The 15,067-nt window shown below is 34.5% G+C and overlaps 1 protein-coding gene across 1 annotated transcript in view; it reads right to left on the bottom strand.

The window, feature by feature from the left end:
* Positions 1-15,067, bottom strand: part of LOC150109678 (apoptosis-inducing factor 3-like) — a 288,264-nt gene that overhangs the window by 117,450 nt on the left and 155,747 nt on the right. Inside the window, exon 6 of the mRNA XM_090402963.1 lies at positions 13,915-13,991. Coding sequence (XP_090259089.1) covers positions 13,915-13,991 — 77 coding nt within the window. The remainder of the gene's footprint in view (positions 1-13,914; positions 13,992-15,067) is intronic.

Here is a 15,067-nt window from a genome sequence, read left to right as displayed (position 1 = left end):
ACTTATTATACTGTTTTCTGTGATTATGTTTGGTAGGTTTGTTTTTTATATCTTGTGTAATTATTTTATTTATTAATTATTATTTATGGGGAGGCGTTACAAAATTTATGTCTTGCAAAGTGAGCAGTGGCCCGAAAAAGTTTGGGAACCTATGCTCTACACCATTCCCTCTGCCAGCCTGTGTATTGATTCATTAGCCATCATTGCCCTCCTCTTCTGCATGTCCTCGTCTTCTCCTCCTTGTCATAGTGTGGCAGCAGACATACAAAACTTTACCCCTTGCTCTTCTTTTTTGCTTCTTTCAAAAACTCTTTACATCTTCCCTCATGCAATATTTCTCACCTCTCAGGTCATTGGTTCCAACCAAAACAGTCAATTCTTTCACCTTTCCTTTCTACATTCTGAAAGCATTACTAATATTATTACTTTTTTTCTCCATGGAAACAAAATTTTGTAGCACTTTCGTGAAGTACCCCCTTCCTTATCAGAGAATTGCTGTAATAAATAATCTGCTTATGCTCTACTTCTCGTTAATGCTTACAATTTTCTTGTAGCCTTCAGACCTCTTGTGTGTGCGTTTTCCCTCTCAATTTGACTACTCTCTCTTGCTGTTTCTACAGCCTTTTTATCCCACTCTTTGTCCTGTGAAGGACTACATGCAAGCAAGCTATTTCTTTATTCAAGCCGTCTATGGTCTCCTGAACCTCTGCCACCGCAACTTCTATCTTACTTTGTTCTTTGTATGCAGCAGGAGTCTGCTTTCTCTCCCACCATGCCCAGCTAAAGCTTAGAAGGAAAATGTAGCAGATGAGTAGCAAAACTGGCTGCATTAAAATTGCCAAACATCTTATGGATAAAGAAGGCCACAATTATTGAGCTTCAAAGAGATAACAGAAATGGCTGGAGAGAGAGCCAGATGGCAAAGATTTCATAAAAGACTCAACCTATCATCTGACAGATAAGAAAGAAAAAGGCACTATTAACTGCATCAATTTGACTGGATTTTCATCTTCCTCCAGAACTTTAGATTACTTCTGCTAATGTATTCTTGATTCTGATAATATAAAGTTCCTTTCAGAAATAGTATCTTTATTTTCTATAATTTTTGCTATTGATCTCATCCATTTACTTTTCTTATTTTCCTCAGAACTCAAACCTATGATGTCTAGGAAGTTATCTATTTTTTTTATAATCAACTTTTAGATCCATAAGTTAAAATTGGTTTGAACATCGTCTTGTATAATGCTAACTTGTTATTTTGTCTATCTTTCTGATTCCATATATATATATATGTGTGTGTGTGTGTGTGTCGGCCTTCCGACAAAACATGTTGCGTTGTGAATAAATTTAATTGTTTGTACTAACTCTCGGATCTAAGTCAGTTTATAAAAATATGTCCCAATTTCAAGTTAATATACCAGATAGTCACACACACACACATACATAAAAAATGTTTTTCAGCTTATTTGACTTGTTCTACAGGCTCTTCATTGAGTGGGCATGTCAATTAATGTGTGTTTGTTTTCATAGGTAGTCTTTTATTGCTGAATTTTACACCAAATTTGTTATAGAATAATGTTACTTTCTTTCATAATGTGATCTGCATTACATCTGATTTGATCTAATCTTCCTGTACATCTTTCAACTGTAGCCCCTATCTTACAATGTGTAGACTATATATGACTATGTATAATGACCTACTTATGCTATATAATTGTGGCATTTTGAAGGGCTTTTCTCATGGCATCTTATTATGCCTTTTCCAGATCTAATCTTTTATTATTATTATGTGACACCTCCAGGAAGTCCAAAGACTCATTGAGGGAGGGCACCTACTCTACAATGAACCACATCTACACCAACACCATCTACTGCCCATCACCACCACTAGTATTTTCACAGACAATCACAAACATTCATGCCTACAGCAGGATTCGAACCCGCAGCCTTTTGGCTGGAGAGCAGATACGCTAACCACTCGGGCAACCAGGCAAAAATAATCTTGGGCAAAATAATACATCCTTACATCTTGTAAGGATGTATTATTTTACTTCTATTATTTTAATCTACTTCTATTATTTTACTTCTAAAATAATAGAAGTAGATTTACTTTTGTAGATTTCCTTCTGTAATAACAATTTACCTTTTTTAGCTTTTTGCAATATTTTATGCACATACCTATCTAATTTTGAACTTTTAATACAAACATGTTCCATGGAAATGTTCTTTCTGCTGACATAAGAACATAATCTTGTACATATCCTTGTCATTTTCCAGTGATGTTATGATTAAAATAAACTTCTCTAATCTTTACAACTCTATTTATTCTGAATCTAACTTGTCTTTCCTACATTTCTCTTTGAGAATTTATTAGCCTCCTCAAGTATATGATTGCATAAATTCTTCCTTGAACACAAAGGAGGAAATTTCTGCTTGATTCTCTTTCTTTTATTTCTTCCTTTATAGACAGGTATTGTGAGAGATGTACTTTATTCAGAATTCAGTCATCTCACCCATCAAAATTGTGCAATCATATATATATTATACAACCCCTGTATAATATTCATACTTCCATATTTTGAACATTTTTGGTAAAATATTGACTCCACATACCCCTTTCCATATGTTGGATTCTGAATGAAGAGAAAATGAAATTATTAATATTCCCTTCAGAATCCAACATAATCCACCATGGCAAAGGCTACATTTGTAGATATTATTTTATGTAAATTTCTTGTTATAAACTATTATTCATATAATTACCTTTGAGTTTTTTTTTTATTTAATTAATTAATCTAGGATATGTATTAATAATGGAAAGGACTCTGTATAAAAATAACGTTCAGATTATTTTATTATTTCCTATATTAATAGTAGAAGAATTTGTGTTCATCATATTTAATTATATATTATTTGAATTGAAAAATATTCTTTTATTTAGTTTCTGTATGTAAAGGTAAAATGTTATATAATGCTCATGTACTGCTCTAATTGTTGTCATGGAGATGGAGTTAAAAGTAGAAAGTGCGAGCGTGGTAATACATGAATTATGGATGTGAGATGGAATTGATATGAGCTAGACAGAGAGAACAAGTTTTGGCAGGAAAAAGGAGTAAAAGTATATAAAAGGGAAAGCGAGAGTAAATGAGGGGGACACAACAGTCGGTCATAGCACTAGAACTGGGAAACTAGGGACTGAGTACAATTGGAGCACTCAGCACAGTAACGGCACTGAGAACAGTACAATAGAGATGAGGAAATAATTTATTAGCAGCACGGAGTTAAGTAAGAGGCTGTAGTACAAAGAATTAAGTGTTGTAATCAGATTACTAAGGATTGAAATGTAAATTTACAACTCGGAATACTGTTGTGTCCTGAAAGGGCTAAGAAATGTTTAATATAAATTATTCAGGTCACAACTTTAATACAACTTAGGCAGAGAACATGGAACGTTGGCAATAGGATAAGTGTAAGCTGCTTACAAGTGCAAAACAATTAAAATTTAGGAATTACATAAAAATTGTATAATGAGCTTTTATATATAATCTGTATTAAGTGTGGCCCATAGAGATCCATGTAAGCTGGCAAATCCACTTGAAAAACCAGTCTCTTGTACTAAAATAGCAAAGCCTATGAGTCAGGGTTCAAGGGTCACTTTGCCGTCCTGTATTATTCATAAGAAAGGAGGGAAAGAAGTACTGGAAAAAGAAACCTAAGCATCTTCCAGGAAGGGAAAGCATGTACACGTGCGACTAAAATAGAGGGAGCTAAGGAGATTGACGTTAACACACGTGACTGCATCGGCACACATCGCGAAGATTGAGAATTGCCGAGAGGAGAAAATTAAACAAAAAGGCCTTGCAAGCACGATTCCAAACTTTTTTTCCTGGATTCCTGGTTCCTGATCTCTCGGACAGTGGTCGAGCTCACCGTCGGGGGAAGTTCCTGGCTAGTCATGGAAGGCATTTGGTTCGTCTGTCGTAGCGTTCGTAATGGGTCAAGCTATATCCGTGCACTAGGATAGCTGTGCATTGTTGTGTGATGGAGGAACCAAATTGATGCTGTCCGTTCAAGGCGACGTTACCGTGCCACCCCCCAGTTTTCCCGCTGAGATTCTACTTGCACAGATTAATGGGAGATATCCTCTTGGGAAACTATACTGAAGGCCTTGATGACTAGACAAGGCAGGAAGAAATTTAAGAAATAAAGAACAGAGATGGTAATGTAGACCTTTGAATTCCCATTTCCAGTTATAGAAGAGAGTGAATCCCCTGTGAGAATATTTTGTATTGGACTTAAATTAAGGAACTGTAAGAATAGCCTATAACTAGGCATAGGCCCGAGATTGTGTTAAGATTTGGTTGCCCTACAAGGCCAAGTAGATATCTGATCAAGCTAAACTTATTGTATAAAGTGTGTTATTGTGTTAATTCATGACCACACATATTAGAATGGCACAGTGATTACCTACGAATTTATGCTATAGATGATTGTATTAGTGGTCAATGCAAGTTAATATGTGTGATTAGAATAATTTAATTAGAGCCTTTGATCTAACTTGAGAGCATTCATAATAACATGTTTGTATTGTATAATCGTATATTTCCTTAAAGCTAAATAAATTGTTTCATTCAAGTACCTGCCTGACCTGCTTTTTTCTTATGAATTCAAAATTACCGCCCATAAAATATTAACGAACTAAGTGGGATGAACTTATGTGCATAAATGTTTTAAGCAAGCCACGACTGTGAGAAAGAAATAGGCGAACGGAGGAATAAGATAAATCTTGATCTAATTATCATGTATCACTCTGAAAAGGTTCACCCTGGGCAAGAACCCTGTCTATCCTAGGTATTAGCTGGCGCAGTGAAAAATAAATGTGTTAATACTTATCGGGTGAACTCTATCAGATTGTTGTGTGATTAGATGTAGTTTAGAATATAGAGAGGCCAATAAGACTGCAAAGAACTTAAGGGAAGAATATTTGATAGGAAACAAGTTTTACCTGCATATGTGTTAGAGAGAGAGAGCTAAGATAACAGTAGCAATATAATAAACAAATAATAAAGGCACAAGGTAAAACAAGGGGGAGAAAGAACGTAATAACAAGTGGCATAGTCGAAGGGATATAATATAAAAAATTAAATATTATAACTAATGGCACGGCCGGTAAGATTTTGATAGAAGAGGTATAAGTAAGAAAGGATAAATAAGTAGGAATAAGGTACAGTGTTAGACGGAATAAAAATTTAAGAAAGTGCAAAGGGAAGTAAGCATGACAATACTGATATGGAATTCTGAAGTTAATGTTGTATTCCAGTGCTTTCAAGGAAGATTAGTGGAAAGCGGATTCTATTGTAGAGCAGTATGTGAGGAATAAGTGAATTTTCTAATGCAAGTGTGTCTGAATTTGTGATGTGCTGAAATTAAAGATTAAGTTAATTTAAAGAAGATTACCTTTGAAATGTGTAGCTCCAGTGTGATAATTAACTAAAGTTTTAAGTGTACCACAGTGAATAATATGTGCAAAGATTTATTCCAGTAAGAACAGTTGTACTTTATAGCATTTTAGAGTGATGTTATAAGAGTTATCTCCTTCTGTTAAATCCTAACATTAACTCTGGTGTTTATGCTGAAATTAGCCGAAGCTAGAGGATTAATAGTCTTCCCCCATTAAAGTGATAGCTATCTCTTGACTGAGCTATGTGATTTCTGACTAAGGGATAGATAAAGAATACTATTGTTAAAATATTTGTTGTGAATTTCAGTGGTAAAGAACTTTAGAACTATCTTTGCCTATTAGGGAGAAATTAGATTTTGAAGCTCAGTGTTTAATACCAAAAGTTAAGTGAATGTTATATGTAGTTGAACTGAGTTAATTTTGCATTATCTTGTATCCAAAGTATGTTTATGTATATATATTATATAACCTTGCATTAAATGTTTTGTTCTATTGATTTCAATTTGCTGTCAGCCTGATTCTTTTCCACTGCACCGTTCATAAAATTATTGGACCTAGTGGGAACCTAAAATATTAATGTAAAATTCGGCCTATATATAAACATTAGACTGCTAAAGTTAATTAATATTTGATTACACAATTTTGCATAGCCTAATCTGAATCTAGGGTGGCGCAGTATAATAGAAATTTCCCTATATTTGGATTAGTAATCAACATACAATTAATTAACCTTAATAAGAACAACATTAAAACAAGATGGCGGATCAAAAGACAGGAAGGACGATCCAACACATATTTTGGATTTCTGTTAGCTTTTCTATCTCAAGCACTGAATTGTGCTCATGACTACATTCTTCCTCTATTTCTATTTTTTAATATCATATCTTCAATTTATATATAACTTATCTTTGGTTCATTTCATGGTTCTCTTTCCTTCTATTCCAAAGCTTTTTTGTATATTCTCCAACACCAGCACTCTCAAGATATTTCTTTTCTATATTTTCTGAAACCTTTTCCATGACTTTTGTTTAGGTTTTACCAGCACAAAGTGATGGAATGCATAAACATAAGAATGAGATGGGCATGAATGACAATCAAATCAGGATCATGGAAATGGTTGGCTGTGGCCTGGTTGGACGAGTGGTTAGCATATCCGCTCTCCAGCCAAAAGGCTGCGGGTTTGAATATCGCACTGCACATGGATGATTGTGAAAATAGCAGTAGTAGTTGGCAGTAGATGGCATTAGTGTAGATGATAAAAGTAGTTGTGATGGGTGGAGATAGAGAGTTGGTACGCTCCCTTGATGAGTCACTGTACTCCTTGGAGGTGTTACGTAATAATAATAATAATAAATGGAAATGGTTAGACAGAAGTATGGTATCTATACATACTAAATAACGGAAAAACTCACGTAGAAATATTATTTAATAGTATAATTTTCGCCTGTGTGTCACAGGCATCTTCAGTACAATTAAGCTCAAAATTAAACACTAAATGACAATTCCAAAAAGCGCCACCTTTATACATAATAAATAATGGAAAAACTCACGTAGAAATATTATTTAATAGTATAATTTTCGCCTGTGTGTCACAGGCATCTTCAGTACAATTAAGCTCAAAATTAAACACTAACTGACAATTCCAAAAAGCGCCACCTAAGGTGGCGCTTTTTGGAATTGTCAGTTAGTGTTTAATTTTGAGCTTAATTGTACTGAAGATGCCTGTGACACACAGGCGAAAATTATACTATTAAATAATATTTCTACGTGAGTTTTTCCGTTATTTATTATGTATAGTTATGTCTACTCACGGTTTACCTCTTTTAAAACTTAGAAGTATGGTATAGCAGCTATAATAAAGCATGCTGGTGTGTGGTCTCCTCTCAAAGATACAGGGATTGTTATGTTTGCATACAAATGTAAAGGGTATTCTAAATAAGAAAGCTGAGTTTGTTGCACTGATTGAATAAATATGCACAAAGATAATTGAAATAAATGAAACTTGGTTGTCTATGAATGACGTGATATCAGGAATAAAAATGGAAGTGTATGCAATTTGCCAGGATAGGAAGGTGAAAAGAGGAAGGAGAGTGCTTATAATGATTGAAGGCATTGCATCCACTAAGTGTGGAAATAGATAGTATATGCACAGATTATAAATTTTATCTTTGTGGTGTAAAGTTGAAATCAACAGGCTAATATACCTGATAGGATGTTGTTATAGGCAGTAATGTAGAGAATACTGATTGTGAGTTGTTCTAGGCAAACTTGTTGGGCATAAAAAGGTGATCCTGATGAGAGACTTTAATTACAGGAATATAGAATGGACCATCATTTTATATTTTGGTTTAAGCCAATAAGAATACAATTTAGTTGGCTAAATCCCAAATTGCCAGCCCATACTCATTCGTTTAGTACCCAGGTAGATACATAACAGGGTACACCACGAAAAGCTAAGGATTGGACTTTAGGTCAAAAGCCCTGGTCAGTTCTCTGCATTCCTTTAAAGGCTATGTGGAGGTCTCCTCTCAGTTATACAGCTTTAACCCTTAAGCACCCGCTTTAAGCAATGACAGGGAAAAGAAGGTGTAACAAAATACGAGACTAATCTTCTTGAATGGCAAGCAATATCAAGTAGAGTTATGTGGGCAAATATCAAAAAAATGGAGAACTGGACAATGAGACTTATTTGTGTCTATGGTCCCAGAGAAAGCTCTACTAAAGTAGAAGTGGAGGAATTTTATGAGGCTCATTATCGGGGATCTAAATAGCAAAGTAGGAAATGATTTTCAGACATACAAAAATATTTTGGGAAAATTTGGAGAAATGGCAAAACTAATCTTCTTCTTCTTCTTCTTCTGCAGCTTCTCCCACTTAAGTGGGGTCACTGTTTGTTATGAGTCTCCTCCACACCTTCCTGTCTTGGGCTGTCACCACATCCATCTTCAAGTCCTCTTCTACCAGCTCCCTCCATCTCTTCTTTGGCCGCCCACGCTTCCGCTTTCCTTGCACATCCATCTGCATGACCCTTCCTCCCACATATTCGTCCTCCCTCCTCATCACATGACCAAACCATCTCAACCTTGCCTCCTGTATTTTCGCTCCTAAGTTCGTAACTTTCACTGTTCCCCTGACATAGTCATTTCTCAGATGATCCTTTCTGGTCACACCGCACATCCACCTAAGCATTCTCATCTCTGCTACTTCCATCCTGCTAATGTTATTTTTCCTCAGGGCCACAGTTTCTATAGCATATGTCATAGCTGGCCTCACTACTGTCCTATAAATTTTGTCTTTCAGATTGATCGGCACCCTCTTATCGCATAACACTCCAGCCATCTCCCTCCAGTTCCTCCAACCTGCTTGTATCCTGCATCCCACTTCCTTCTCAGCTCCTCCATCTTCTTCCACTGTTGAACCTAAGTATCTAAATGGCAAAACTAATAATAATGGCAAATACCTGTTGGATTTTTGCTCAGGACATGGACTGGTTATTACTAACACAATGTTCCAACATAAAAATGTGACAAATTCACAAGGAGAGAAGAGGTAAGGAATAAGAAATGTCTCATTGACTATGTTATTGTTGTGATTTTAAAAGGAACCTGTGGCATAGTAAATTAATCACCATATATTATCGCGTATAATGCGAAAAATTTATGGTAAAAAATACTACTTAAAGTTAGGGGCTCACATTATATGCGGATCCTAAAAAATATAACATCTTATTAGACTTGCACACACAATATATACTACCTAATGCCTATGCAACCAAATCTACTTGACCCACTCGCATTCGGTGACCGAGCGTGCATTGTATCTGCACATAAAGCCAGTAATGTAAGTAGTGCTAATGATAGAGCACAGTGAGATAGATAGATAGAGCACAGTTAGGTATATCGGTTTAACCACAGTTCATTTTAAATATTATTCGTTAAACAAACCTAGCCTGAAAATGAGCCAACAGAAACGTAAACGTTCATCTTTTGAAGCAGGATTTAAATTGCATGGCATGCAGTTTGCAGTAGAACATAATAACTGTGTTGCCATGAGAGAATTTGGTGAAGCAGAGAGTAATATTAGACTTAGGCGTAAGCAAAAAGACAGTCTTGAAAAAATCCTCCAAACAAAACGTGCCCATCGTGGATGTGTAGCATCCTTTCCAGAACTCGAAGAAGAGCTAAATGAATGGATTTTGATGCAACGACAAGATGGCATTATAGTAACGAGAAATGCAATTCGTTTTCGAGCTCTACAACTCAAGAATGGTAAATTCAAGGACACACCAGGTATTTCAATACATAAAAATATAACGGAAAAACTCACGTAGAAAAATTATTTAATGGTATAATTTTCGCCCGTGTGTCACAGGCATCTTCAGTACAATTAGGCACAAAAATTAAACATTAACTGACAATTCCAAAAAGCGCCACCTAAGTAGCTGGTGTAAGATAACTAAAAAGGTCAATAACTTTCCTAAAAAAAAAAAAAAAAAAAAAAAAAAAAAAAAAAAATTAATACAATAAAAAGTTAGGAAAGATTAGCTGATTTGTAAAGTACTATCTCCCATAAAGGGGATAGACGTAAGTATATTTGTAGTACTTTACAAATCAGCTAATCTTTCCTAACTTTTTATTGTATTAATTTTTTTTTTTTTTTTTTTTTTTAGGAAAGTTATTGACCTTTTTAGTTATCTTACACCAGCTACTTAGGTGGCGCTTTTTGGAATTGTCAGTTAATGTTTAATTTTTGTGCCTAATTGTACTGAAGATGCCTGTGACACACGGGCGAAAATTATACCATTAAATAATTTTTCTACGTGAGTTTTTCCATTATATTTTTATGTATAGTTATGTCTACTCACGGTTTACCTCTTTTAAAACTTACCAGGTATTTCATCTTTTCTTGCTTTGCCTGGGTGGTGCAACAGATTTATGGAATGCAAAGCATTAACATTAACACCGAACAAAAACTGCCCAGAAGTTACAAAAGCAGCTTGAAGAATAAGTGCAGTCCTTCCATAAATTTATCATAAAATTAAGGAAGTGTCACGGATATGAACTTTCCCAAATTGGCAATATGGATGAGATGCCCATGTACTTTGATATGCCTGTGAATCGAACAGTAAACTCAGTTGGAGAAAAGGTTGTCTTCATAAAAACAACGGGACATGAAAAAACGCATTTTACCGTTGTTCCGGCATGCATGGCAGACGGAACCAAATTAAAGCTGACAGTGATATTTAAAAGGAAGAAAATTCCGAAGCATATGAAATTTCATATGCTTTCATATCCAGGTGTAATTGTTCTTGCCAATCAGAAAGGTTGGATGGATGAAGAAGGTTTACAATTGTGGCTGGATCAAGTATGGAACATGCGTCCAGGTAGCTTGTTACGTCAATAACAAAGCATGCTATTCTGGGATATGTTCTGGGCGCATTTAATGGAGACAAGCAAAGAGAAAGCATGTGAGCTACGTACAGACCTAGCAGTCATACCGGGAGGTCTAACTTCCGTTTTGCAGCCGCTTGATGTCAGCTTGAATAAGCAGTTTAAAGATCACTTACATGAAAAATGGAGAGAATGGATGTCATCTGGTTTGGTGAAGATGACAAAGGGTGGGAATTTTCAGAAGCCTGAGATCACCCTAGTCACCAGCTGGGTTAAAGAAGCATAGGAATCAAGACCATCTGAAATGATTCAATGCTCATTTCCTAAATGTGGAATAAGTAATTCAATGGATGGATCCGAAAATCGCGTCATATACGAAAGGGAGGATGATGCACAACAAATTGGAGAGAATGAAGACGATGATGACAACTGCTACACTGATGATGATGCAATCCCTACAGATGAATTTATAAACGAAATGTTTGACGACTCAAAAGATGAAGAGAATTTAAAGGATTTTGATATTTTGTTTTAAAATAAATATTTCTTTCGTTAATTCATATTGTATTATTTATAATGTTATGGAACAAGATTAACAGATTGCATTATACGTAGACATGGCATTTTAGGGCTAGTTTTCAAACAAAATTTCTAGTTCGCATTATACGCAAAAATGCTTATTCAAAGAAAGTTGTGAAACTATCTTACACAGACCGAACTTAAATAGAAATGACTGTCTGTCTCTCTCAAAGATCTTGGAGACGTTTATCTTATGTAAAAAAGCATTTATCTTAATAGATTAAATTTGTTAATTTCTATTATTTCCCAGCACGCGATAATAATTGTATTTTAATAGGTGATCCACCGAACGTTATGCTTGTATTCCATTCCTATTACTGTAACAGACACTGAAGATATACTATTAATTTTAGTACGAAATATTTGTCCTTTTACTAATTAAAGACATCACTGTGTTTTTTTTTTTTTTTTTTTTTTTTTTTTTTATGTGTTTCTTTATTAATTATGTTATTGTTGATCGTGATGTTTTCTCCCTGTTGCAGGACACCAAAATGCACAGAGGACTTGATATTGGAAGTGATCACCATTTAGTCTTGAGCAGGATAAAAGTGAGCAGTCTTGAGTAGCTCTCAGATGTGAACTGCAGACTAAAATATTCAAACATTATTCAAGAAAAAAATGAAAGTTTGAGAACAGGAACCAAACCTTGGTTCAGTGGTAATTTTTTTTATGTGTTTCTTTATTAATTATGTTATTGTTGATCGTGATGTTTTCTCCCTGTTGCAGGACACCAAAATGCACAGAGGACTTGATATTGGAAGTGATCACCATTTAGTCTTGAGCAGGATAAAAGTGAGCAGTCTTGAGTAGCTCTCAGATGTGAACTGCAGACTAAAATATTCAAACATTATTCAAGAAAAAAATGAAAGTTTGAGAACAGGAACCAAACCTTGGTTCAGTGGTAAATACTGAAGAAAACATTGATTGATTCAGCCAGAGAGGCATGATGAAGGTTGTTTGCAAGGATAGAAAAATCAGAACTCCATGGTGAACACAGGAAGTTAAAGCGTCAGTGAAGAAAAAGAAGAAAACATATCAAAAGTTCCTAGAAAATAAGTCAACTTGTGCTCTTAGAGAATACAGAAACAAATGTAAGAAAGCTAAACACTGTAAAACTAGCTAAACAAAAGTCAATGGGAAGACTTTAGTAAGAACATAGAAAATAAATATCAAGAAAGTGCCAAAATAGCTCAGAAATGGAGGAGAGAATGCTGTAAAAGGAATTAGAGATGATAAAGGTGACATGAAAACTGGAGAAAAGATATCCTTGATGTACGGAGCAATTACTTCAAAAAATTGCTAAACAAAACAATCACTGACAGCATAGTAGTAAAAAAACACTCAACAGGCATGCAATTAGGAATATATATCCATATTTGAAGTAGAAAAAGCCATCAAAATCCTGAAATGCGGAAGGCAGCAGGTAAGTTCACTGCATAAGGTCAGGACAGAAGGATGAATTCCTAAAGATGATCTTTAGATACTTTGTATCCTAGTTGAGATGCTTCAGTTTTTAGCTAGGAAAGTTTCTGTTGGGATATGCTTCCAAACGAGACCAGTTTCATCGACGTTGAATATTTGCCGATCATCATAATCACCCTCCTGATTTATCCTTTGAATTCTTCAGGAAATTTGGAAACAGAATCTTTATCAGCACTAGCAGATTCCCCAAGTATTCTTACATTATGCAGCCCAGGTCAGTTTTTAAACGGTCAGACCATCCTAAACTCACAGTAAAGCTTTCACATTCCTCTTGAAATTTGGTCTCTTTCAATGAGGTAAAAAGATTGGGAACATTTTCCTGAATATTCCCTGTACTAAGAGATATTCTTTTTTTGTTATAATCCTCAATTCGGAGTGATAGAAGATGTTCCATCTCGATCATTAAATGGTTTCTATTTCAGGTGATCTGCATACTTAAAGAAGCAATAGCAACTTTTCCTTGTTCTTTGTTTTCTTTACTCTTATTTAATATAGTCCAAACTGTATATTCGCTGTATCCCAGGTCTCACACAATCATTGTATTACTGATGCCACTTTCATGTCTCTTAATGACTTCCAGCTTTTCCGTTCACTGTAGATTGGCGGCAAACAATTTCATGTAACATAAAAAATCACATTAACTGATTAATCACTTGCTTAAAGCAGGAAATAGTATCATTTCACTCAATCAAGCTAAATGATTATCGCTCATATCAAATTCACACTAAGAGAGGTTTTCCTGTATATTCTTTTTATGCATTACTCTATTAAAAAACATAAAAACTTATGTTTAAACTTTTTCATTGCCTACTTCTGTTGAGATGGAATCAATTACCACATTTTTGATATAATTATAAGTTTGAATAGTGTGAATCTGAATAATGAGACCACTTCATGGGATTCATTATCTACACTAATCAAGACCTAGCTGTACATATATATATACACACACACACACATATACTGTATGTAAACTATATACAATTTATATTTTATAGTTACCTTATCCACAATTACATATCCCCGGGTATTCAAAGGTATTTCTGAATTTTTTAGAAATTCAGTAGATGGTTTCGTACCTAAAATCAAGAAAAATAATTTAATAAGAAATTATAACTTATTAATTTATATACTTATACTAGAAAGGGCCATCAACATCAAAAGGTATTCATAATTTAAATAATGATTTTTAGATTAATCTGGATGGAAACACAGACACAGAAGGAAATATATTTAAATATACTAATATTACATGAAATATTGGCATTAAAATTAGTCTGTTTCTTTCATATTCTGCAGTTTTCTGAATCTTTTTAAATACTTTTTTAAAATTATTTTTAAGATGCTAATATGTTGACTTTTCTAATCTGAGAAAATTCAACTCTTATAACATGACATCATTTTAAAATCATGTTTCTCAACCTTTTTGGGAAGCAACAGAGATCTAGTTTAAGAAAGAAAAGAAAGATTAAGAAAAGCATATTGTATGCTTTTCATAAGGTTTCAAATCTGACCAATCACTCCAGACATGTGATCTATCCATCTCATTGAGGTTCTACTATTTTCTCTTTGACCAGGAACCTCTATGACTGTTTTCAGAAGCGTTCCTTTCATTCTTGGTGTGTTGAAAGTAATTCAGCTTTCTTTAGTTAAAGCTCTTACGATTTCTTATAGTCCTACCAATCCTTTCTAGGACCCATCTATTTGTCCACTTTTCAATGTATGAAATGTGAACAAATCTCAAAAGTAGCTATCCTATTCTTATTATACTTCTTTAGGTTCCAAGTTTTGCATCCAACAGAAAAAAATTGCTGCAGTCAGAATACTCAGCCTTGTTTCTATAGTGATGGATTACATACATAATAAATGGGGTTCTGACAGCAATTCTTCACAATTATAATGGATCTCAGATACTCAATTTTTTATTAATAAATAAATTTTTTATTTCTCCATTTTATTTCTTAATTTGCTAAGCAATCTAAGACCTTCTCAGTCTATACTTCCTTCAAATACCATAATCTTCATGTTAATAGAACTGAGTTAAAGTCCTCTGCTGTTACTAATTGCATTCATCCCGGGGTCCTTAACATTACAGAGAAGCACTGCATTATCAGCATATCTAAGGTTGCTGACCTATCTGCCACCTTCCTAATTC

This window comes from Typopeltis vanoorti, chromosome 2 (assembly GCF_054136105.1).
Source record: "Typopeltis vanoorti isolate ZY-2024b chromosome 2, IOZ_Tvanoo_1.0, whole genome shotgun sequence".
Lineage (NCBI taxonomy): Eukaryota > Metazoa > Arthropoda > Arachnida > Uropygi > Thelyphonidae > Typopeltis > Typopeltis vanoorti.
This window is presented reverse-complemented; position numbering and strand designations above follow the sequence as displayed.